This window comes from Bufo gargarizans, chromosome 2 (genome assembly GCF_014858855.1).
Source record: "Bufo gargarizans isolate SCDJY-AF-19 chromosome 2, ASM1485885v1, whole genome shotgun sequence".
In the NCBI taxonomy this organism is placed as follows: Eukaryota; Metazoa; Chordata; class Amphibia; order Anura; family Bufonidae; genus Bufo; species Bufo gargarizans.
The window spans coordinates 191,829,569-191,855,923 of NC_058081.1; the positions used below are offsets into that span (position 1 = coordinate 191,829,569).

General features: G+C 42.4%; 1 protein-coding gene across 2 annotated transcripts in view; it reads left to right on the top strand.

Moving 5' to 3' along the window:
- VPS13C (vacuolar protein sorting 13 homolog C) overlaps positions 1 to 26,355 on the top strand; it is a 355,707-nt gene that overhangs the window by 179,814 nt on the left and 149,538 nt on the right. For both annotated transcript variants that reach the window (XM_044279821.1, XM_044279822.1), the window contains exons 27-33: positions 4,747 to 4,826; positions 5,668 to 5,727; positions 6,176 to 6,326; positions 6,777 to 6,893; positions 9,691 to 9,794; positions 10,323 to 10,490; positions 23,831 to 24,135. In XM_044279821.1, the coding sequence (XP_044135756.1) occupies positions 4,747 to 4,826; positions 5,668 to 5,727; positions 6,176 to 6,326; positions 6,777 to 6,893; positions 9,691 to 9,794; positions 10,323 to 10,490; positions 23,831 to 24,135 (985 nt within the window). The remainder of the gene's footprint in view (positions 1 to 4,746; positions 4,827 to 5,667; positions 5,728 to 6,175; positions 6,327 to 6,776; positions 6,894 to 9,690; positions 9,795 to 10,322; positions 10,491 to 23,830; positions 24,136 to 26,355) is intronic.

The window sequence follows — 26,355 nt, forward strand, 5'->3', positions numbered from 1 at the left end:
GTCCACTGTGGATTTTCTGGAGTGGAATTGGGTGCAGAAATTCCACAGCATTTTACAGACGCAGCATTGTGGCTGCACACAGGTGCGGGTGAACGTACAGGAGATGCACACAGATTTCTATACGCTTCCTCACCAAAACCCGCAATTGCAGATATGATGTGTGATTTGTTGCAGATCTATTCCTTCCACGCCAAAAACCACAAATAATTGACATGGTTTGGATTTCTAAAACCGCACAGCGGATCAATTTCCTCACGGAAGAAAGAAACAAAGTGTACATGAGATTTGTCTGATCTCCTACACTGTGCTGGTACTGTGTTAATCCTCATTCACACAGTCGGTGTTCGCTCAGTGATTTCCATCAGTGATTGTGAGACAAAACCAGGATTGGAGCCTCCACAGAGATGAGGTGTAAGAGAAAGATCTGCACCTGTTCTGTGTTTAGAGCCGCACCTGGTTTTGGCTCACAATCAGTGATGGAAATCACCGACCGAACACTGACGTGTGAATGAGACATTACACACCGTTTTTTCTGCAAGTGGATCCGTGCGGGAAAAACCATGTGTAATCCGCAACGTGTGCAGGTGGCTTTTGGGTGCCTTCACACGCGGCAGAGTTTGTTGCATAAATTTCTGCAGCTTATAATGAGTTCCATTCCTCTGAATGAGGTAGTTTTGGTGGCAAGAACAACGGATGTTGGCAAATCCCTTCAGGTGAATGGAACGGATTTGTTTCTTCAACAAAATCTGCTGCATGTGATGACGCCCTAACAAATCTTATCCACACAAAGAAGAACATTTCCACAACAAATTCTCTACATAACTTGTAGCAGTGAAAATGTTGCACATTTCTGCCATGGATTTCACCCTGCAGCATTTCCGCAATGCATTCCATGACAAAGATCTGCAGTGGACCCGTCACGTGTGGCCGTATCCTAAAAATGAAATGCCCTATTTACCGTAACAACTATGACAGATGACCTTTTAACTGCTCATTTACATATGGATTAAGTACCTTTTGCCCACAATGATGCAACTGAACACTAAGTGAGTGGTATCATTACTTTCAGCTGAGCCAGCCTTACAAGGCTTTTGATACTGTCCCACATAGAAGGCTTGTCAATAAATTGCAGTCTTTGTGCTTGGACTCCCATATTGTTGAATGGATTAGGCAGTGGCTGAGGGACAGACAACAGAGGGTTGTAGTCAATGGAGTATATTCAGACCATGGTATTGTTACCAGTGGGGTACTTCAGGGATCTGTTCTGGGACCCAAGCAAAGATTTGTAACAGGGTTAATGTTCCTGGAGGGATACACCAAATGGAAAAGGATTTAGGAAAACTAGAGGAATGGTCAAAAATCTGGCAACTAAAATTTAAAGGGACACTATAAACATATTTAGTTATTCCTATGCAGTCATAGATCTATTAAAGTGTATTCCAATCACATAAGAGTACCCCCTCTCCGCATTGTAAACCATGTAAAAACAACTTTATATTCATCTGTCAATCACATTTCTTTATGCCCAAGGGGTTTTTCTCATACCTTTGTGCCCAGCCTAGCGCCGCCCAGCTCATTATTATTCACTGAGCTGGGCGGTTTTTACATTCCCCGATCCTGTCACCCAAGAGAAGAGTTTCTTGGCCGGCGCAGGCGCATTAACCATCTGAATTTCTGATGACATCAGCGCTCTGAAGCGCTGGATAAGAGTGCCTTGGAGGAGAGATCGGATGCAGGCGCATTCAATTACAGGCTTGGGAGGGTGCCGGCGCATGCGCAGATGGTCCGATTGAGGCCGATGCCCATAAGTATCTATTGGGCATGCGCGGGAACTGACAGGATCGGGGAATGCAAGAGCTGCCCAGCGCAGTGAATAATAATGAGCTGGGCGGCGGTAGGAAACAGTTGGGGCGCAGCTGGGCACAAAGGTATGAGAAAAAACGCCCCTTGGTCATAAAGAAATGTGATTGTCAGATGAATATAAAGTTGTTTTTACATGGTTTACAATGCGGACAGGGGGTACTCTTATGTGATTGGAATACACTTTAATAGATCTATGACTGCATAGGAATAACTAAATATGTTTATAGGGCCTGTCAGTGTCCCTTTAATGTTATAAGTGCAAGATAATGCACCTGGGGTGTAAAAACCCAAGAGCAGAATATAAAATCGGTGATACCGTCCTAACCTCAGTATCTGAGGAAAGGGATTTAGGGGTCATTGTTTCAGAAGACTTAAAGGTAGGCAGACAATGTCTTACAGCAGCAGGAAATGCTAGCAGAAAGCTTAGGTGTATAGGGAGAGGCATTACCAGTAGAAAGAGGGAGGTGCTTGTGCCGCTCTACAGAGCACTAGTGAGACCTCATTTGGAGTATTGGTCTCAGTACTGGAGACCATATCTCCAGAAGGATATTGATACTTTGGAGAGAGTTCAGAGAAGAGCTACTAAACTAGTACATGGATTGCAGGATAAAACTTACCAGGAAAGATTAAAGGACCTTAACATGTATAGCTTGGAAGAAAGACTAGACCGAGGGTATATGATATAAACTTTTAAATACATAACGGGACTCAACACTGTAAAAGAGGAAAGAATATTTAAAAGAAAAACTGCTACAAGAGGACATAGTTTTAAATTAGAGGGGCAAAGGTTTAAAAGTAATATCAGGAAGTATTACTTTACTGAGAGAGTAGTGGATGCATGGAATAGCCTTCCTGCAGAAGTGGTAGCTGCAAATACAGTGAAGGAGTTTAAGCATGCATGGGATAGGCATAAGGCCATCCTTCATATAAGATAGGGCCAGGGGCTATCCATAGTATTCAGTATATTGGGCAGACTAGATGGGCCAAATGGTTCTCATCTGCCGACACATTCTAATCTGGTTCATCAGCAAATTTTAGCCTGACAGATTCCCTTTAAATAAAACTGAAAACACACATAGATCTTTAGACAAGTGACAGTTGTCTAAAATCTTACATTTCATCTGACCACAATGTTTCCCTATGAGGAGAAGTCATCATAATATGACAATGTTTCCTTCATTGTCAGTATTCTCAAATTTTTGAAGCCACTTCTCGCCAGACGCGTAGTGGCCTGGCAACTGTCGCAGTAATCTGTGATTTTATCACCACTAATAGATGCTATGGGGCTGTAGCCTACATGCTAATTCTTAGATATAAGGCTACTTTTACACTAGCGTTTTTAATTCTGCTATTGAGATCCGTCATAGGATCTCAATAGCGGATGAAAATGCTTCAGTTTTGTCCCCATTTATTGTCAATGGGGGCAAAACTGAACTGAACGAAACGGAATGCACCAAAATGCATTCCGTTCCGTTTGGTTGCACTCCTATCGCGGACAGAATAACGCCGCAAGCAGCGTTTTTCTGTCCGGAATGTGGTGCAGAGCAAGATGGATCCGTCCTGACACACAATGTAAGTCAATGGAGACTGATCAGTTTTCTCTGGCACAATAGAAAACTGATCCGTCCCCATTGACTTTCAATGATGCTCATGACGGATCCGTCTTGGCTATAGAAGACCTAATACAACCGGGTCCATTCATGACGGATGCATGCGGTTGTATTATTGTAACAGAAGCGATTTTGCAGATCTATGACGGATCCGCAAAAATCGCTAATGTGAAAATAGCCTGTCATTACACAGTTCTACTTTCCCAGGCTATAGCAGCACAAATCTCGCCTGTTTCTTCTATATTCACTAGGCCCCTAGATTCCATACGGGAACTTTGCTCTAAGGATCTGTCCACATTTATTTCTTTTCTTTTTTTTTTTCTCTTATCAGAGGTATACGTTGGGAGCATTCTTTGATGTACACTTCTGACAGAAGACTACATAAAGACATTGGGGGGAGAGTTATAAAAACTGGTGCAAAGGAAAACTGGCTTAGTTGCTAATTGCCACCAATCGGATCAATCCTTTCATTTTTTAAAGGAGCTCTGAGAAATGGCAGGTGGAATCTCATTAGTTGCCTTGGGCTAGTTTTGATAAATCTCGCCCATTGTCTCCCATTTGCGAATCCTATAGATGGTGTAGAGTCAGACTTAGACAGTCTAGACCTGCACCAGATCTAGCACAAGCTCTGGCCTAGGCTAGATGCACACAACCGTAGGTGTTTTGCGGTCCGCAAAAAAACTGATGATGCCCATATGGCATCTTTGTTTTTTTTTTTGCGGATCCATTTTAACAATATCTATTGTCCGCAAAACGAACAAGAATAGGACATGTTCTTTTTTTTTTTTTTGCGGGGCTATGGAACGGAGCAACGGATGTGGACAGCACATCTAAGCCGCAAAAAATGCGGCATCAAACCACGTTTGTGTGCATGTAGCCTAACTTTGAGAAGATTTTTACACCAGAATTGAACCATTTCCAGTGAAGCACAATTACATTTAGCTAATCCCACCCCTTTTTGTTGCATGTGAGGAAAAAGTGTAGAAACCCTAGATGCAACAATTTGCACCATTTTATGCCTTTTTTAGACAGATTTTTGGCGCGGTAATATGCTAGAAAAGAAGATAAATCCTTGAATTATATTGAAGAAGTAACATGGGGCTGTACTTCACCTTCCCACAGATTGTTACTCCTTACCACTAGCCGAACATTTTGACAGGGACCTAGCGTTTAATCAGCCATGTGCCATAACCTATCAATAAGCAATTATCTACTTTAGGGTTTACGTGGCAAAGGTTTGATGCTGAAAGGGCTGTTTCTCTCAATATCACAGGTCTCCTCAAACAGCCTCTTCATTTAATCAGCTCTTCTGATAAGCAAGGCTTGGATCTGTTAAAAGTGGAATATGTAAAGGTAAGAGATGCTACACACATATTACCCAAGAAGATAAGGCTACATTCAAACGTTTTTGTAGCCATTTTCTGTCCATCTGGCTGTTTTTAATGGCAATTTTGCATCCACTTTTAACATCCATTAAAAATGGATTATTTAAATTTTGTTTTGAACATCAAATCCCCCTCATAGTGCCACCGGTATTACTAATGCCCCATAGTAGTATTAGTGCCCCCTTTAGTGGCCCCCAGTATTATGAACTATGCCCCCTTCCCCTAAGTGGACTCAGTATTCCCCTCTTTGGCCCCCATTCTGCTTGGGTTAAAAAATACTCACCTCATCCACCTGCACGCACATGAACACTTGCTCTTCACTGGATGCAGTGGGAAAGGACCTGTGCTTTCATTGGGGTGACGTCATCATGCTGGAAATGTCAGGTCCTGCTGCTTCTAGTGAAGAGCAAGTGTCCATGTGCATGCAATTGGTTGAGGTATTATTTTTTTTTATTATTATTAATGCCTGAAAGACCAAGTGTAACAGTTTTTAACGCCTGTTATATGGGCCCACTGTTGTCTAAACAGTCATTAAAAACAACCCCATTGATTTCAATGGGGTCTGTCTGCCTGTGAAAACAACCAAAAATAGAACATCCAAATTTTTTGGATGACTGATATTCAATGCCCTTTAAAAAAAATGACCATGTGAGTAGCCCAATTGGTTATAAAACCTGCTGTAGGATGGCCATTACTAAAACGACTGTCAGTCAATGTAGCCCAACTGTTAAGGAGCCCTTCTTGTGGTGCTAGTTATATCTGAAAGTCATGATTTTGTTTTTGAAGGACCTTCTCTTATTTTCTTTTAGGCTGACAAAAATGGCCCTAATTTTAACACTACATTTGAGAACACAGAGCAAACACTGAAGGTATGTGGGGAATCTTGCAAATGTATAAAAAAAAAAATCTGCAAACTCATGTTATATATGTATGCATGTTCTACAGGAATTTACTTAACGATTCAGAGTTGAACTGCTTACAGAAAAAGCAGTAAAATGTTGCAAACGTAATGGGATTTACCTAGCAAAAAACAAACAGCACTAAAAACTACACTATTTTTAGTGGAAAAGTAGACATTTTTGTACATATAGCCTAGCTGCCGTCCGGCGTGTATTAAATACTTGTTTTTCTATGATTGACTAATTATTATACATAGATGTTCATTGTATTATTATATAATCTTTAATTTGTAATGCTTTCATTAAATTTCTTTACCACTGCATGACTTCCATTTTCCATAGTACGTATATGTGCGTCGTTGTCGTTACGGCCTGGTTACCAGTATGATGTGTATAAACAGCCTCTCGTTTCCGCCAGGTGGCCTTTTCATCTATGGACCTCCTGCTCCACTCTCAGGCCTTGCTGTCTGCTATCCACTTCATAACAGCAGCCATGCCCAGCATTGCTGATAAGGCAGAGGTTGCCTCTGTACAGAAGCAACAGGACAAAGGGACTTTTGTTAAGAAAGGTAAAACCCAAGATAAATATTAGTTAGATATGAACCTTATCGCACTGCCTCCTACTCCTGAGTGCAGAGCCTTAACTCCTTCAGCCAATGGACTTGCATTTCTTGAAATGCGTGAAATGCTTTAAATGGTTTACCGAAGGAATAAACATTGCAAAAAGTTTATTGCAATGATAAATTGTTAAAAAGGAGAGTTATTGACTGGCTTGGTATAGTGCTGTTCTACAGCGGGTGCCCATTGGAAGATGTTTAAATGTGGGCTTCATTCATAGTCCGATTGCTCCACAGTATGTAAACCAACGTAGGTAATGGCTCCTACTAGGCGAGGCTAGATCTCATATCAAGGATCTCCTCGTACAAGCCCTATACAGTAGGTGTATGAGAAATGCTGATGACGCAGGTTATTAAAAAAGAATTACGATTTTCATTTGATTATCATTTTTTCCCCTCAAGCAACAAAAGTCTCCAAAGATAAGGACTTGGTCGCCTTCAAACTGTTTGCCAAGCTGGATTCTTTAAGTATGAATATCTGGAATGAGAACAATCATATCGCCGAAATCAAAGTCTTGGGTATGTTGCCAATCCTTTCTGCAAGCAGTGGGATACAAGCTTGTAAAAATCCAGCCATCTTCTCTACATGAAATAAGTTTACAATTCATGGTCATAATTTGGTGCAATTCTTCTATTGCTCCATTTTTAGACCTGTGGCCTAAACTACTACTGCATGCAACTGTGTTTTGTCTGGCAGAATTCTGGAATCTGTACTGGGAACCTGACGGACTCCACTATAATCATTGTAATTCAATGTGAATTGCTGTAAGATAAAACGGCATTCTATTATCCCTTTGGTTTGATGTTTTAATACAGGCATGCTCAACCTGTGGCTGTCCAGCTGTTGCAAAACTACAACTCCCACAATGCCTTGCTGTAGGCAGATAGCCGGAGGCTGTTCGGGCATGCTGGGAGTTGTAGTTTTGCAACAGCTGGAGGGCCGCAGGTTGAGCATGCCGGTTTTAATCCTTTCTATAGCACATATATTGAATGTAACTTTAAAGGGAACCTGTCGTTATTCTTTATGCTGCCCATACTAACAGCAGAATAAAGCAGAGTCAGGTGAGATGTTTTCAGCGGTCTGTCATTTATAAGTAAGTGGTTGCCGAGAACCAACATCACAATCATTGCAGACTGGGCCTGAGAAGAGTCATGGCACCTGAGAAGAGTCATGGTTATCCATGGATTCCTGCTCTCCTGCCCACCTGCTGATGGCTGACAGGCTTCTACCTAGTTTTCTCCCTTTCTCTCTAGGAGAGAACTGCCAATCATCAGCAGACGGGTGAGAGAGCAGGAGATTAGGAATAACCAGGACTCTTCTCAGGTAGATTTGACTCTTTTCCAGGCCTGGGCTGCAATGATTATGATGCTGGTTCTCAGCAACCACTTACTGTGACACCCCACAGAAATCAGCATTTCTGTCACTATTTTATGCTGCCCTCAGTGAGGTCAGCATAAAGTTGATGACAGGTTCCCTTTAAAAACAAGAAAAAAACCTGACTGCCAGTGTGCTTTTCATCCTCCACTGATACCTGTGCTGTCTGTGCACTGTATCTGGGCTACGCTGTTGATTTAGCAGCAGTTCAAATTGAGTCATTTGCTCTTGCACTGGAGAGAGCGACACGCAGGCTGTCTGTATAAGTATTCTGTAGCACCAATAGACTGCTGATATTGCCTCCACTATAGTATCTCCAGCAATACATTTGGTGTGTCCTGTGTTTTAATTCTATTGTGGAGTCCAGAAAAAAATAAGGGGGAAAAAAAAATCTATTGTTATTGCACCAGAATTCCAGTGTTATGTGCTAATTTTCATGCAAATCAATTTAGGCAAATACGTTACTAGTTTGCGCCATGAAGAGCAGTTGTTTCGTCTTGTTGGACAAATCTGAAAAGTGTCTAGTATAGGGGGAGTGACTTTGCCGAGTCAGAAAATGTGCCAAATTTATACGTGGTGTGCACCAGTTTTCTGGAGCAAAGTACTGGTCTGTAGTTTGCTACCCAAGAGGTGGTTTAAAGAAGGCAAAGGATTTATCATGCCTTCACTCCAGAATTCTGGCCTCAAAAAGTCCCAAAAATATCACTCCAGATCCTTCATTGAGACTTTGGCTATTGAAAAAAAGTCTCAATCTCACTCCAGCAGGAGGGTGGAGTAGAAAAACTGGAGCATATTTTCTAGACAAAAGTGTTAGGTTTAAGATTAGACAAATTTATCAAACAGACCCAAGCAAAGCCGACTTCAGATATTCCCCTTATCATAAATTTCCCCCTATGGAGTGTAACATGCACCAAGATGTGCCACATTTATCACCCATCGTGAGCTACTGTAATAAATACACACCAGCACATCTACTGGCTGCCTGGTCTATGTTTATGATGTCTAAGTATTAGGCTACTTTCACACTCGCGTTTTGGGTGGATCCATCACGGATCTGCAAAAAACGGATCTGTTACAATAATACAACCGTCTGCATCCGTTTCCGGATCCGTTTGTATTATCTTTAACATAGCCAAGACGGATCCATCATGAACTCCATTGAAAGTCAATGGGAGAGGGATCAGTTTTCTACCGTGTCAGATTGTGTCAGTGAAAGCGGATCCGTCCTAAAGACTTACATTGTGTGCCAGGACGGATCCGTGTGGCTCAGTCTCGTCAGACGGACACCAAAACACGGCAAAGCAGAATGGAGACTGGACTGATGCATTCTGAGCGGATCCTTTTCTATTCAGAATGCATTAGGGCAAAACTGATCCGTTTCGGACCGCTTGTGAGAGCCCTAAACGGATCTCAAACGGAAAGCCAAAACACAAGTGTAAAAATACGTACACCTAATTAGTAAATCTGCCCCACTAGGATTTGCTGTAAGTAAAAACCTTAGATTGCAATTCGACCTAAATGAGCACTGGCACTTTAACATGGAGTCCTTGAAGAACCATACATAGGAAATAACATTTTACAGTGTTAGAGGGTTCAGGCACGTTCCATTTAATTCCGGCTCAGTCTTGTCATGCTTTTAGTTTAATATAAGTGCACCTTTGTCTGCACATGAATAACAATGTCTTTTACTGCCTTTTTCAAACACCCAATTTTTATAGGTGAGTCACAGTAAACCTGATGGCTTTACATTAATGCTTTCCATTATTATAATTTTTTTGACAGCTAATGCTGTGTGTGCCAAGTGTTAAATTTAGCAGAAAAAATGTTATTCCCATCATACAATACTGTGGATTATTGCTGCCACGTTTATAATTATAATTATAGTTGTTTGCTTGTCTTTTTTTTTTTTTTTTTTTAATTGAGCAAATCTCTTCTTTCCAGGCCTAGACTCCTCTGTTTTCCTGGAATCCAGCCAAATAGAAGTGTTTGCCAGGTTGAAGGATATTGTTGTCAATGACGTCAATCCAAAAACCATTCATACAAAGGTGAATATATTATTGGAAAGGTTCATCTACTAGATCTGCTTTCATTATGTTCAATCTTCCTTAATTCAGCTTATTACATTGGACTACTTGTGGGGGAAATCACCTATTTATCAAGTATGTAACAATAAGGGTCCATTCACACGTCCGCAATTCTGTTCCGTATTTTGCGGACCCGTTCATTTTCATGGGCCCGCACAATGTGCTTCCTGCACTTCCGGGTCCGCAATTCCAATCCTGAAAAAAAAAAAAGAACATGTCCTATTCTTGTCCGCAATTGCCGGTGTCCGTGTTTTGTGGATCCGCAAAACACACACGGATGTGTAAATGGACCCTAAGTAATAGGAAGCAGGGTAACAAAAGACCCCCAAAAAGTTAACTTGGGTTTCTTGCTTTGCACAGCTATTGCGTATTTATTGCCAAATTTACCGCTCAGAGATCATTTAGTTATTCTCTTTGCTTGCAATGATCTTCATACTGTTAGTTACATCTGATATTTAACATGATATGTTTATGGCGTTTTCTTGTTAGGCTGTAAGTATTGTGGGAGATGAAGTCTTCAACTTCAATTTGATACTCTACCCGGATGCTACACAAGGAGATTCCTACAAAGATGTATCCAAGGTAGATGGGAAGGTCTCCCTGAGAGTTGGCTGTATGAGGATAGTGTTCCTGAACAAATTCCTTGCATCCGTCATGGTGAGAATTGTATACATTTTACCTAAATGGAAAACTCATTGCGCTTGCTCTTTGACCTTAAACTGGTGTTCTGGGAAAATGTTTTACTTATTAAAATAATTTACAAAGGGCTAAAATAACAAAGAACCATTACTCACTGACCCCCCAGTACTCACCTCCAACATTTTGACGCTGCTCTGATCAACTCTGCTCTCCACTTTGTGTTTTGGCTTGACATGTTGGAAATACCAGGATTGGCCCACACAGCCGATCAGTGGCCTTAGCAGTAACCTGCCTCAGCCTGGGATTGTCTAAACGGGCCTTCTTCTGGTATTTCCAGTGTGTCGAGCAGGAACGAGAAGTGGAGGTCAGTGGGGATCAGAGCAAATTCAGAACGGCAGCAGATCGTTGGACGGTTTATTGATGGATACGAGTAATGCTTCTTTGTTATTGTTAAAGGGGTTGTCTCACTTCAGCAAGTGGCATTTATGATGTAGAGAAAGTTAATACAAGGCACTTACTAATGTATTATGATTGTCCATGTTGCCTCCTTTGCTAGTTTGATTCATTTTTCCCCTCCCATCATACACTGCTTGTTTCCATGTTCACGACCACCCTGCAATCCAGCAGCAGTGGCCGTGCTTGCACACGATAAGAAAAAGCACTAGTCTCTCTGGTGGCCGGGACTGTGGGAGCTCACATAGGTTGGTGATTTTTCCAATAGTATGCAAGCATGGCCACCACTGCTGGATTGTAAGGTGGTCGTAACATGGAAACAAGCAGTGTTTAATGTGATTGAAAAATGAATCAAGCCAGCAAAGGAGACAATGTGGACAATCACAATACATCAGTAAGTGCCTTGTAGTAACTTTCTCTACATGATAAATGCCACTTTCTGAAGTGAGACAACCCCTTTAACCCTTTTCAATATAATTACTTATGAGCTACTACTTAGCCACGCTTGTCTGTTTTTAAGATTACAATAAAATAACTGGACTAGAAATTAATTACATCAGTAAAAAAATTTCTGGGGTGTGGATATATATAATGGAGCTGTACAATAGAGTTAAGGCTCTAGTGAAAGTATATAGACAGCTGCCATTGTTTTATTTCCAGTAAATAGTAACATAGTAAATAAGGCTGAAAAAAGACATTTGTCCAACCAGTTCGGCCTGTTAACCTGCAAGTTGATCCAGAGGAAGGCAAAAAAAAAAAACCCTGTGAGGTAGAAGCCAATTTTCCCCACTTTAGGGGAATAAAAAAATTCCTTCCCGACTCCAATCAGGCAATCAGAATAACTCCCTGGATCAACGACCCCTCTCTAGTAGCTATAGCCTGTAATATTATTACACTCCAGAAATACATTGTACTCACCATCACCACCCCCTCGGGCAGAGAGTGCCATAGTCTCACTTCTCTTACCGTAAAGAATCCTCTATAACCCCTATAACAGAAAATGTGCTTGTCAACTTAAAGGGGTTCTCAGGGAATGTATCTAGATGGTTTCTGGCAACCTCAGCAGCCTCATAGGCAAGGGGAAGAGTGATGCGATCCTGCTTCCCATTGCTGTCAGGGTGCTTAGCCATGACAGTGGATACCATAATTACTGTCTATTGTAGGGCAGAGTTCCTGCTCTTCAATAGGTAGTACTGGACGGATCGCACATAAGATATGCTGTTCGGCTGAGCAGCCTGACAGAACATCTCATCCCTGTGAATTCACTTTAGCTCGGTGTCACAGCATTGTGAGGACCTGCCCCCTAAGTGGCTGGCGAGGCCTGTGGCCTCTTTCTAGGCCAGAGATGTCATGCTCGTTGGTCACATTGCTTATGCGCAGCTTAGTTCCATTCAAGTGAGTATTCTGTGAGGAGTATAATTCACGGAAAGTGTGGGATACGCTAAAATGTAACTTTTATTAGTATATCAATAAAATCAGGGGAAGAACAACGTGACCTGAAAAATCCCTAATAAGGCAGGTGGGGTGGCACTAACCAAGTGCTCAAACAAAAATGTGGCATGTGAAACCCACCATGTGTGTAGTGTCGGCACCCCTACTCTGTAACCAATAAGGGATATGATAATGTGTCCCAATATCAGATCACCTCCATGTGCCTGGAAAGGTAATCCAGGTACAACTATGGAGAGGTGAGATGGGAATCACATAGAAGCTAATCACCGGCAGCTGATACTGCAATGGCAGCTAGAGAGCTAGGAGACAAGAGTATACTGGTGTGAAGGACACTACAATGTCCCAGCGCTCTCTAACCAGCTGTGGTGATTAAGATTGGAAGAACAGGGTTAGGTGCAGATCAGGGTGCCATGGTAATGCAGCATCCTGATGCACTATATCAAGCATGGATCACCACTGTGCTGTATGATTCAGGGTGTAGCAACACAGCTGTAAGTATCCTTCAAGATCGCACCCAATCCTACTTCCCAAGAAGACTGTCATCTAGCTCATGCTATCGCAGTGGTACTAGCTCAACGCGTTTCTTCTATGTAAGAATCATCAGGAGCCAAAATACCCTGCCTATCTGGATCTAAGCTGAGCTATCTCATTCATTCAGAGCAACAGCATGACAGCATATCCGGCGCTAGTACGGCCGTAAAGTGGCGGCCGAAAGCGCTATGATTTAAGGAGGAAAGCCCTCCTTGATGACGCAGGGATCGCGTGTCAGCCAATCACGTGTGGAAGGGGCGGGACGCCTGTAAACCTCCCACATCGCGCTGGCTGGAACGAAGTAAGCGATGCCTGCATCTAAGTATAGTGTATATGTATAGAGGGATACTTGGCAAAATACTTAACAATGCTGGATGGAATATCGAGAAGGAATATGTGAACAAGGCACCGACGAAAAACAACAGCAACAACCTATGTGGATGACATTATCCAGAGGGAGCACACTGCAAGCTGAAAATATCTGCATCACAAAAACATTCGTCAGGCGCTGTTGGTTACTATTGGTTACCACGGGAGGAAGAACAAAACAACGTTCATAAAAGTGCCAAATATGTATGTATGCATGCCAGTGTGTTCCGGTACACACATATATATCCCTATGTGTACAAAAATAGGGGAATCATAACACTACTAGAACAGAACAAAAGGCATGAGGCACATTAAATTTAAAATTAAATTTAAACAAGGGGATGCATGCAGCAAGTCAACACTCATTAATCGAAGGAATGGCGCCCATTTTTAGATGACTAGTTAATGAAACTGAGGTATGATATATGGTCATTCAGCCCGTTAGGGCGTAGGGTCCCCAATTTAAAGGTCCATTGGGCCTCTTTTTGAAGGACCCTCTGATCCAGGTTGCCCCCTCTAGGAGAAGGTCTGACAATCTCTATCCCCTGAAAACAGATAGACCTTACATCCGTAGAGTGATAGGTGTTGACATGACGGGACACAGGAGTTTCCACGTTCTTTTTGATGTCATTGATATGCTCTCCTATACGACGGCGAAACTCACGAATCTTCTTCCCCCACGTACTGGAGCCCACAGACACATGTGGCCAAATAAACCAGACCAGAGGATCTGCAGTTGATAAGTCTGGATAGTATATGATTTGGCAGTAACTGTACTGCTAAACTCCGAACCCCTTTTGATGGAATCACAGGCTATACAACAGCCACAGCGAAACGTCCCTTTAGGGGGGGTCTCCCAGCCATGTAGAAGAGACCGGAGATTGAAAATGGCAGAGGCGATCTTTAAGATTGTGGGTGTGGGGCCCATAAGGTGACCAACCTTAGGGTCCATCTGTAGAATCCCCCAGTGCTTGCTAATAATGTCACATATGGCAACACTTGCCCCATCAAATGTGGCAATAAGACGGACCTGCCCCTGGCTCTCATCTCGCTCCCGAGGATTTAATAGTGCCTCACGAGTGCAGGATACCGAATGGTGATAGGCGGAGGCAAGTATGCCACGGGGGTATCCACGATTGATGAACCTGTTAGTCAAATTACCAGCTTTGATCTAAAAATCTGTGAGGAGACCACAGTGCTCATCCAAGTGCTGTGACCCTTTCAAACGGCAGATCGGTGGGGTCCCAGGATAACCCCCACTGATCTGATATTGATGACCAGTTTGTCGCTGCATTCTGAGACTCATAACATAACAATTCTAGTTTTTTGCACAATGAGTTGTAATTTTAATTGGTGACACTTTGATTATTATTATTATTATTTTTTTTTGTTACGCTGTTTACCATACAGGATAAAAAAACGTGCTCTTTATTTTATGGGTCAGTAGGGATGCGATGATACCAGTTATGAATAGTTTTTTTTTATTGCATTTTTAAGTACAAAAAAAAAGTTTTTTTTCCACTTATTTTTTTTATTTTACTTTTTTGCATTTTGTTCCTGCATTTTAGTGGTGGACTCAAATATGTGAGTTTCTAATCACTCATTTAATATATTGCAATATTTCTGTATCCAAGTGTATTATGTCACTTACTGAAAAAACTGACATAATGCCTATTTGAATAATCATCCGTAAGTACATGTTGTTAGGTCCCTGACTGCCATAACAACCCTTTGGCACCCCGCAATCACATTGTGGAGTGGCAGTGGGTTGTCAGTCAGCACTGACCATGGCTTTAAATAGGTTGAAGGGTTTTATTTCTTTTATATTTAGCCCAATGGGGCTCACAATCTAAGGTCCCTATAAGTATGTCTTTGGAGTGTGAGAGGAAACCGGAGAACCCGGAGGAAACCCACGCAAACATGGGGAGAACATACAAACTCCATGCAGATGTTGTCCTTGGTCAGATTCGAACCTAGGACCCCAGCGCTGCAAGGCTAACCACTGAGCAATTGTGCTGCCCACTCTGGCTACATATGACCAATCTCTATATAAGATCACTATATGACACTTACTAATACAGCCATTGTTGATATTCTGTGCCATTTGCTATATTTCATAGTTGGGGATGAGCAAATCGACTTCGGATGAAACATCCAAAGTCGATTTGCATAAAACGTTGTTTCAATACTGTATGGAGCGAGCGCTCCATACAGTATTAGAATGTACTGGCTCCGATGAGCCGAAGTTATTACTTCGCGAAGTCGCGAGTACGGGAAATGTTTTTTACAGTATAAATCAATTTCTGAAGTTATTATGCAAAGTCTCACGAGATTTCGCGAAGTGATAACGAAGGCTCATCAGAGCCAATACATTCTAATACTGTACGGAGTGCTCGCTCCGTACAGTATTGAAACAGTTTTATGCGAAACGGCTTTGCCTGTTTCTTCCTAAGTCGATTCTCTCATCCCTATTCATAATCCATACCCTCTTGTTAGGCAGATCTTTTGTCCTGTCCCTACAGCCGTGCTGTCCATAAGATGGCTGCTGATTGGAGGGTCATGTGACCAGACAAATTACCTCCATTTGATGTCTCCTGTATTCTAACACACTGTGCCCACACTAAACTCCCAACAGTGGAAGTGCAGATGGCAGATGCAGTGTATATCAATGGAGGAGACATCACATGGGGGTGATTTTCCTGGTCACGTGACCATCCATTAGCTGCCATCTTATGGACAGGACCTGTGTGTGGACAGCACGAAAGACTTGGCAAACAAGAGGCATACTTTTATGAAATATACAAAATTGTGCAGAATTTCAACAATGGCTAGTAAATATCATATAATTATCTTACAAACACATTGGTCAAATGTAACCAGAAAGTGGCCAACCCCTTTAGACTTCTGGGATCTGAGTTTTCTCCAATATAAGTAGTGAGAGCAGTGTGCCAGCTGTATAATACAGTTGGCACCCTCAAATGATGGCCCACACCCAGTCCCTAATCCTTTGCCATCACAGCACTGTAAATAGTATGTCACTGAGTCCTAACTACTTACTTTCAGGTATGTACTGTTACAGCTTAAAGGATTTTGTTCACCTCAGTGTTCCTTTTCTGCAGACCCCCCCAGCGTGGCAAAACCCACAGTGGGAGTCATACTTGCCTGATCTGTGCTGCTGTGTTCTGGCTTTCTCCCTGTGCCCCGCTGGCTCACTCCCTGTGTCAACATCCAGTTTGACATGAATCATAGGGCTGCTGCAACCAGTGACTGGCCACAGCAGTGCCGTGTCTCCCATGCATCATGTCACGTGACACATGGGTGACATGTCAACACTACAGCCAGTATGTGATGTAGTGGCCTTGTAACCAACGTCAAGTCAGATGATGACGTGGGGGGACCTGCAAACCTTCCATAGAAGGAAGAAAATTAAAGGACACGTCCACCTGTATTTGTATAACTACCTATACAGGAGAAGGAATCTCAGACCTGCATTTACAGGTGATATTTGTGGTTATACAGTAGGTGAATGTGCCCACCATTGGACATACCCCACATAAGCTAAAACCTATGATCAGAACATTTTGTTCATACGTTAACTTATGAATATTTTATACAAGCACGTGAAATATTACTTTCCCTGGCAGCAAAATTATTCATTATGAGTAAATAAAAGGCAGTGACTCTGCTGATTATTTCTTTGTGATTTCCTCCTACATCATTACTTTTATTTATTTTCTTGTACATTTAGGTTTCATTAGTATGCGTTTAATTGAATATGGTTTCTTTTCCTAGAACCTTTCCTATTCTATGAGCCTTTTAAAAAATTAAGCACTCATTGTGTTTGCATACAGCTTGTTACGTGTCTGCTTTAGTGTGTGTGAGTAATTTGTCATAGCTTTTTTTTTTTTATGTATTTTTTATTGCTAATAGGCTTTTGCTTGTAGAACATTGCGCCTTGTGTTGCTTATTTAACTTATCCTCCTCCAGGAGTGATCCTGTTATTTAAAGTTTGCTGCTGTTCGGTAAAGATAGCAGCTATTTTTTGTTGATCTTCAACGTTGCTGTGAGATAACGCCTCCTATAAATTAACACCAGTTGACGCTTCAAACAATGAGATAAAGTTAATATAATGGCTGCATTGACCGTTCATCTGTGAGACCATATCTGGAAATTAAATGCTCTTTTCTGAGTCAGATAATTTTAGATTAAGCAATACAATATTTTACGCTCTGACGGCAGTGAGGAAGTCAAAATCATTAGTAAGTGGCAAAGAGTCAGAATCGCTAATCTGTGCACCTAAACTAAAATAGGGTGAGCAATTGATGTCAGATTATGCATACAGTTGCAGCTCTAGTTGAATTCCAATGACTGGGACTGATGTTCTTGTCCATGTCTTGAACATGTCTGTTCAGTAACATGTGAAGGAAGATATTGATATGGAAATTAAAACAAGCAAAACTGACTTGGAAAAAGGTACCACTTTGTCCCTGAGGTACAGAACTGAGACACACCAGATTCTATGTAGTGGATTATTATTGCAGAATGTTTGAGATGTCCAGATGTTGCCATATAGGGGGTTGTGACGGATACCACCCCTCGTGCCTGCTTGACGTCAACTACGTCAAGCTCACGAGATACGGTATGGTCACTGGTTACCAAGGCGTGACGTTACACCCTCCTGGAGGAGCGGGTAAGGTCAGTCTTGGTACAGTTTTCACAGATTCCTACTGTCCACATGGGCACAGAGAGGCTACAAGCTGAGAGAGCCTTTTCACTGCCCCAGTGAAACAGCGCGTTCTCAGCCCGGGTATACTGCCACCAGTTTCTTGTTTGATAGAAGCCCGGTCCGTTAATAGGATTATATAGGGTAAGGAACCAACCCGCGGTAGTGTATTACTAGGCAGAAACACGGACGTGTGGATTTGTGATCGTGATACCAGACAGCACAAGATTAAATTATATATTTAATCGCCTTAAAGGATAACTGTCACACTTAGACCCTAATTTCAATTTTCATATATGTAGTTACTAATAACATGATATTCCAGAATCAGTTACTATTAGACTGATTTACCCCATATTTAATAAGATTCAGCCCTTAGCAACCAGTCTGCCTAAAACTGCAATTTCTCTATTCAGTAAAGATGGCCGCCACTGCCCTCACCATGAGGATAATCCCGCCTGCCCACACTAGCCAGTAACAATAGCCCCCATAAAGTGTCAGTAACCAGAGCCCTCCCCCTAAAGGGTTAATCTACTGCAGCACAAAGGGGTCCTCTTACCACATGTTGCTTTCATTTATACACTGAGCAGATGGCAGATCTCCCTTCCCTGGTCTGCGCTGCTTCGGCTCTGCATTGTCCCAGTCTGCTGAGTGAGGGAGCGTCTGCCAAGTGCAGGGACAGGGAGAAGTGCACACAGCCCAGGCACTGTTATCAGCTGCTGGGGAGGACCTGGCTTTAATCATTTACTTACAGTCCCTGGCTGTCTGTAATCTGACCTTGCAGGCTGCGTGCTTCTGCGTCCTGCGTCCTCCGTCCTTCAACACATAGATTGACCCTGCATAGCAACCTGATTTTAAGTAGAGGTAAAAGCAAAACTGTGGAATTAAGGGGTAATTGAATACACAGTGAAAAGTTTAAATAGGGCCACCAAGGAGATATTAATCACCAAAATCCAATACTCCCCAAAAAAAAATATGACAGTTATACTTTAAGGGCTAACTAGACAAATACACTATACACACATGGATATATACAGTGGTCTGAAGTTACAAATACAGGTGGTATGGTACAAACAGGATTAAACAGAGCAAAACTCAGTTTACCAGATGGATGAGTCCTTTTGGGTTGGGATGATTCCTTTGCTGTAGTCACATGGAGGGCAGTGATGTCAGCTGGTTGCAGGTCCCTCTAAACACATGGCACGATGTGACCCTCCTTCATTGAAAGACACGCCCACTTGCTGGCACAAGCCTTTTAAACTTTAGCCAGCCCCTCCTCTTCCCGCCTCTAGGAAGGGTCCCCCCCTCCCTGCTGATCCTGGCAGCTCAATGACTCACAAAACTCTTTTTAGGGTTCATAGCTCCAGAGCAGAAAGTCACAGGGAGATGGTTCTGGGACCAATAGACCCGCCTGGGTTCCGGCTACAAGTAGAGTCCAAGTATGGTTCCTTTATTGGGTTTCTCTGGGGCGATATGTAGATCTCCCTTCCCTGGCACCCTACCTCCAACCTATGACCATGGGCATGTTCGTCTTTGCCCCAGGATCGCATGAATATATTTGACTTGTGTCTGGGATGGACGGGCGATTCATAATGCCTTAGGCTGGGTTCAGACATGAGCGTTCGGGATGGAGCGCTCTTTATGTGCGATTGTATGCGCGTTTACAATCGCGGCTCCGGAACAAGCGAACGTCCATTGTTGCGTGTTCCCAGAAGTCTATGTACGGGAACGCGCGACAAGACGCCCCAAAGAAGCTCCTGTACTTCTTGGGGCGTCGGTCGTTTTACAACGCGATCGTACGCGCTGTAAAACGCTCAGGTGAGAACCATTCCCATAGGAAATCGTTGGTTCTTGCCTGTTGAGCGTTTTACAGCGCGTAGGAACGCGCTGTAAAACGCTCAGGTCTGAACCCAGCCTTATGAACCGCCGGTTCCACGATGTCTGGGGGGGAAATGATAGATCTGGGCAAGGACTGAGACTCCCTACAGAGAGATTTTTGCTGTAGGATTAGCTGGCCTCCGTACTGGCTGGTTGCGGTGTGAATTCGTACGCATGTGGCCTCCTTGAAGCCAGAACCCCTGTGGAGTTCACAACCTCCGCTATCTGACAAGCTGAGGGTTGAAGTGAGAACTTATTTTGCATGTACATTGACCAAGGTGTATTAAATGAGAATCATGGCTGCCATTAAATGATAATTCGTATTCCTCACAGGGGTAATTTTGAACACCAGTCTTAATATCCCCTGTATCTGGTGGTGGATCTGCCAGAGTTATGTAGAGGCCCCGATCTTGCATTTAGACCATTTCCGACACCTAAAACAGACGTAGAAAATGATGAATGAGGTAGGCCTGCTGGCCCGTCCCCTTCCCCACCCACTTCACGCCCACTTTTTTAGACCTGGCATGAGTGGGAAAAAGTTGCAGATTGGCTGGTATTGGCGTCATTCTGGATAATCAATGACCCCCATAGTCTTTTTATAAGTAAGTGATGGCTATGAAATATTTATGTGAGTGATACCCAGAATTAAATATACACGCTGTGTATATGTAGTATGAAAATACATGTATAATATCTGCTATGTATAAAAGACAGCATAGAAGAAAAAGGAGAGCAGCGATTCATCGATAGGACCGTTTAAGTAGTTTGTAAGCTCATGAGCCAGAGCCTTTTACCTGACAGACTTGCGCCAGGAGCGCAACGCCCAATGCAGCCTGTAGAGTGAATAAAGATGCTGGGGCCGCCAAGCTTCTCCCTCCAAGCACTATGTGTGAGGTTAGAAGACCAGAGAAGAAGAGGGTGCGGGCTCTGCAGTGGCACAACCAGTTAAGTCCAGCTGTGTTGTATCTTTTGAATATGGCGATCCCGCACCCTCTTCTTCTGTGGTCTAAAAGACAGCATAGCCTCTCTAGTTGCATCTGATTTTTAAACTATCTACTGTATACACTATAATAGTATTGTATGTGTCTACATTAGTATTTTACATAAAAGAATTCTAGCCCGTTTCATATGTTTCGTATGTTTTATACAACGTTTTGCAGCTAGATTGCAGTAAACAACGTGGTATCCAGTTTATGACTTGCTAACACCCAGTTACTATGTATGTCTTAGTTTTGTTTAAAATGAGCCTTCTATTTGCCTTTGATATATAGTACTATGCAAAAGTTTTAGGTGTGGAGAAAATGCTGCAAAGTAAGAATGGTATCAAAAATAGATGTGTTAATTGTGTATTTTTATCAAAATGCAAAGTCAATGAACAAAAGAGAAATGTAAATAAAATCAGTATTTGCTATGACTGCCCTTTTCCTTCAAAACAGCATCAGTTTTTTTAGGTACACTTGCACACAGTTTTTGAAGGAACTTGGCAGGGAGGTTGTTCTAAACATCTTGGAGAACTACCCACAAATCTTGTGTGAATGTAGGCTTGCTCAAATCCTTCTGTCTTCAGACAGACTCTATGATGTCGAGGTCAGGGCTCTGTGAGGACCATATCATCACTTCCAGGACTCCTTGTTCTCCTTTACACTGAAGATAGTTCCTAATGACACTGGTAGTATGTTTGGGGTCGTTTTCCTACTGCGGAATAAATTTGGAGCCAGTCATACGCCTTTCTGATGGTACTGCATGATGGCTTTGTATCTGCCTGTGTGAAGCTCTTTTGAGACACATGATGCTTACTACCAGACTGTGTTGTCACACTGACAGCATTAGACTTCATTCACACCTCACATGACCATTTGCAGAGCCATTTAAAATCTACTGGACTTTTCATGTGGCTGTTTTTTTTTTTAACGGCCAGTGGATAGCGGCTCTTAGAAAAAAAAAAAAATGTTTTGTTTTTTTATGGCCAGGTGGACCCTATTGAAATCAACAGCAGTTTTCATGTAGCCAGACATGCACCTGTCTAACAGCAGTTAAGAATTACTACAAGGATCTTTCAAGAATTAAAATGAATGAAAAATACTCACCTCATCCACTTCGTGACATTGCAAAGTTGCAAACGTAGGTGCATGCTGCATTCAGTATATAGCAAGGGTTCGAGGAGTGACTTTCCTAGCGCGTTGAAGTGGTAGAAGCGAGTATTTTATAATAATTTTTTTTGTCTGCATCTAACAGGGATGGGGGAAGACAAGGGCATTATATATGTATGGGGCACCACTGGGGGCCAATATCTATACTGAGTACTAGGGGCACACTGGATGCATTATTTATACTGAGGGTACTGTGGGGGGAGGCATAGTATATATACTGGAGGCACTGCAGGGGTTGGGGTTTTAACTTAAAACACAATAAAAAATTATCTGTTTTAATGGTTGTTTTTTACAGCTGTTAAAAACTGACAATCGGAAAGAAAACAGACGCACAAATGATTGAAAAATGGTTACGAAAAACTGCTAGTGTCCATTTTTACGTCGGTTTTTTTCCCCACTGTGACCTAAATTTGTGCTATAACACTGCACGCTGTAACTAGGAACTGAAATAATCCATTTCCTTTCCATAAAAGCCATAAACGCAGCACTTCTGTTGAACTCTGTCACAAAATTTTCCCCTGCTTGTGTCGGTAGTTTCCCCCGACATTGATATGTTTATATTAAATATTGGAGAGCAATATGATCTCGCCCCATATACCTATAAATTAATGACTAATATACAAGATGACACAAATTTGTGAAAATGTCAAGTTTGTTCATAAGTGTTAAAATCACTTGGGAGAAACTTACTATTGGTTGTATGGATACAAATGTAGTACATTTTTGCGCAAACCGCATTCTGCATTAAAAAAAAAGTGACTTAAAAAAAAAAAAACATTTACACTACCTGTGCAACTTTTATAAAGTGAGTAGCATTCAGTGGGAGATGTATGGCCTTCCATTTCATGGCAGATTTGCTATAATTTTCTAGAGTATAGTGAAAATCTGTGCCAACTTATAGCTGGCATAGATTTTCTTTTCTAGAAAATGAGCTGCTAGAAGATGCACCTAGTTTTTTAAGAGGTCTAATAAGTTTTGGACGTCTTACACCAGCCAGCTTCTTATTACGACTTTGAAACGCCAATCTTAATCAATACGCCCCCCAGTTATTTCAGTTGATTGTTCAATCACCTTTTTAGAGGGATAAAGCATTGACTCATTCAGTTATCATTAGCGGTAACATGGAGATAACATACGGTATATTTTTTAACCTGAGTGGAAAGTTGCAGATATTTTGGGTTTGTATTTGTGCAGAGGTCTGAATCACAAAAGCCGCAGTGAAAAAAATAGAAAACTGTCTAAATGCCCAAGTGTCTGTTAATGAAGGTTATTACTAAAAAGAAGCATGCTGAGCTGTCAGACGGAAATGAGTCTAATTGTCGCATTGTATTATGATGTGTGCCGAGCACAATGTAGCACATGTGTTGATCATGTGCCTGGAATTTACCGGCTTTCCGCAGCTGACTGGAGCTGTATAGCCTGCACTCAGCAAACACTTTAATATCTAATTATGGGCCATGTGTTCAGCGCACTCTTCCCAGCCTCACTGCGGCCTCGCTAGTGTTACGTTTGTTCATTCACTGAGACATTGCCATTTGTTTGTCATTAGTGTGCATTAATTAGTCTAGCGGCTCCCAGTCAGGCAGTGTACCTGACCATTGCCATGTAAGCAAACATATGAGTAAGATCATTGCTTCTGATTTATGTCACATACTCATTTCTGTTACTTATTAATATATTTTACAGTACTTTCAGGAGGTCAACGGGATACACATTTTGGGCTTTGTGTGCTTCTTTGCTTTGGTAGTCTTTGATGGATTCATCCCTACTCATTTCTCTTCTATACTCTTGTTTTTCCTTAGGACTTCCTAAACAACTTTCAGATGGCAAAAGAAAAAGTGAGTGCAGCCACAGCACATGCAGCGCAACGTGCAGCCACCAGTGTGAAGGATTTGGCCGAGCGGAGTTTTCGACTACTAATGGATATTGACCTCAAAGCTCCAGTCATAGTAATCCCCCAGTCTTCCATATCGAACAATGCCATAGTGGCTGATCTGGGCTTACTGAAAATACACAACGCTTTTAGCCTAGTGTCTTCTGAAAGCCACCAAATTCCCCCTATTATAGACTGTATGACTTTAAATCTCACCCATTTCAAGTTGTCACGGTAAGTGGTCTCCTCCTCAATAAGAGTTGGCAAACTTTTCTAGTTTATATCCTCTCTTTCCATATGATCTTAGGTTTTGTTCAACTAAAAGTCCCCCATACACATTAGTGTATTGTCAGCAATAGCCGCCATTTTTGCAGGATCCGATGACAATTTAATATGTATGGATGGAGGGGGAGAGAATGATTGGCAAGTTGAATTTCTTCTAGGGATCGACCGATATTGATTTTTTAGGGCCGATACCGATACCGATAATTTGGGGACTTTCAGGCCGATAGCCGATAATTTATACCGATATTCTGGGAATTTTCATTTTTGAAAAAAAAATAAAAATTCCCACAAATCTGCTGAAAATTAATGTTTATTGTTAATGTGTATTTTTTTTTTGTAAATCTTTCTTTTTCATTTACATTTAATATTTTGGTGTTTTTATTATTTTTTTTGTAACTTTTTTTTTTTAACTAACTTTTAGCCCCCTTAGGGACTAGAACCCTTGTCCTATTCACCCTGATAGAGATCTATCAGGGTGAATAGGAGCTCACACTGTCCCTGCTGCTGTGTGCTTTGTGCACACAGCAGCATGGAGCTTATCATGGCAGCCAGGGCTTCAATAGCGTCCTGGCTGCCATGGTAACCGATCGGAACCCCAGCATTACACTGCTGGGGCTCCGATCGGAGGAGCAGGGGAGAGGGGATCCTGTGGGGGGGGGGGGGGGGGCGCACCACTGCTTAATACTGGGGGGGAGGGGGGGCGCACTGCGCCACCAATGTCTGATACTGGGGGGGAGGGGGGGCGCACTGCGCCACCAATGTCTGATACTGGGGGGCTTGGGGGGGCGCACTGCGCCACCAATGAAGCTTAATCTCTAATTTATTAATATACAGGAGGCGGGAGCTGGCTGCGGGATCACATAGCCGGCTCCCGACCTCTATGAGCTGTAGCTGCGATCCGCGGCACCTGAGGAGTTAACTACCGCAGATCGCAGCTACAGCTCATAGAGGCCGGGAGCCGGCTATGTGATTCTGCAGCTCCCGCCTCCTGTATATGAATGAATGATAGATTAATCTTCATTGGTGGAGCAGTGGCCATAGCTCCTCCCCTCCTCCTGTCCCCTGTACTTTCATTGGCTGCAGCGGCAGGAGCAGCACAGGGGGAGGAGACACTGCTCCTTCTCCCCTGTGCTGCTGCTGAGGGAACACGGAGAGCGCTGTCAGCAGCGCGATCTGTGTTCCCCATACACTATCGGAATATCGGCAAAATAAATGCCGATACCGATAGTGTTCAAAATCCTGAATATCGGCCGATAATATCGGTAAATCCGATAATCGGTCGATCCCTAATTTCTTCGCCCGATTCTTTTGTTCTTCCTGGAGATAAGCCACCGTCAGAGGTGTCTGATAGCAGGTTTCTCCTCTTCCCCATTGAAAACACAATGGGGGAGATTTATCAAACTGGTGTAAAGGAACACTGTCTTAGTGGCCCATAGCAACAAATCAGATTCCACCTTTCATTTTCCAAATTAGATCTGAAAAATGAAAGGTGTAATCTGGTTGGTTGTGATGGGCAACTAAGCCAGTTTTCCTTTAAATCAGTTTTGATAAAACTACTCCATTGTGTAAATCGGGGTATTGGGAGAGATTGCTGTCTTGGTGACAGCTATTGAAGGTGTGTTGGCACCTCAACAGATGGTGAAAGGTTACACGGTAGTTCCTCTTGTGATACATTTTTATGATGGTCTCAAACAAGCCTTGCATTTTTGGTATATATTTTTTTTCCTGCAATAGTTAGCTGTTTTAGCCACAACCAGATATGGATTGGAGAAGTATAACTGAAAGCTATATATTGTTTTTTTTATATCATCTCCATTTTGTTTGATAGCCTAAAATTGTTAATGACCTTACACTTGCCTCACTGATGCCCCGCTGCTGCTGTTTCACTGATGACCTGGTCCGAACACTGCCATCATTTCTTAAGATTGGAATACCTCTTTAAAATGGTTGGGAAGGAAGTTGATGGGCACAATCAGGGTGTCAATGCCTGGTCATGTGCCCTGTCTTTGCAGATGCCAAACTGTGTTGCTCTGGTTAAAAATTTTCCCCAATAAAGAACACCCTTGTTTTTTGGTGAAATTCTCTACTAGTTTCATGTGTCACACATACACCTACCCATTTATAAACTGAAGTTGAATCCAAAATGGTGGAATGCAAGAGAGTTACCGT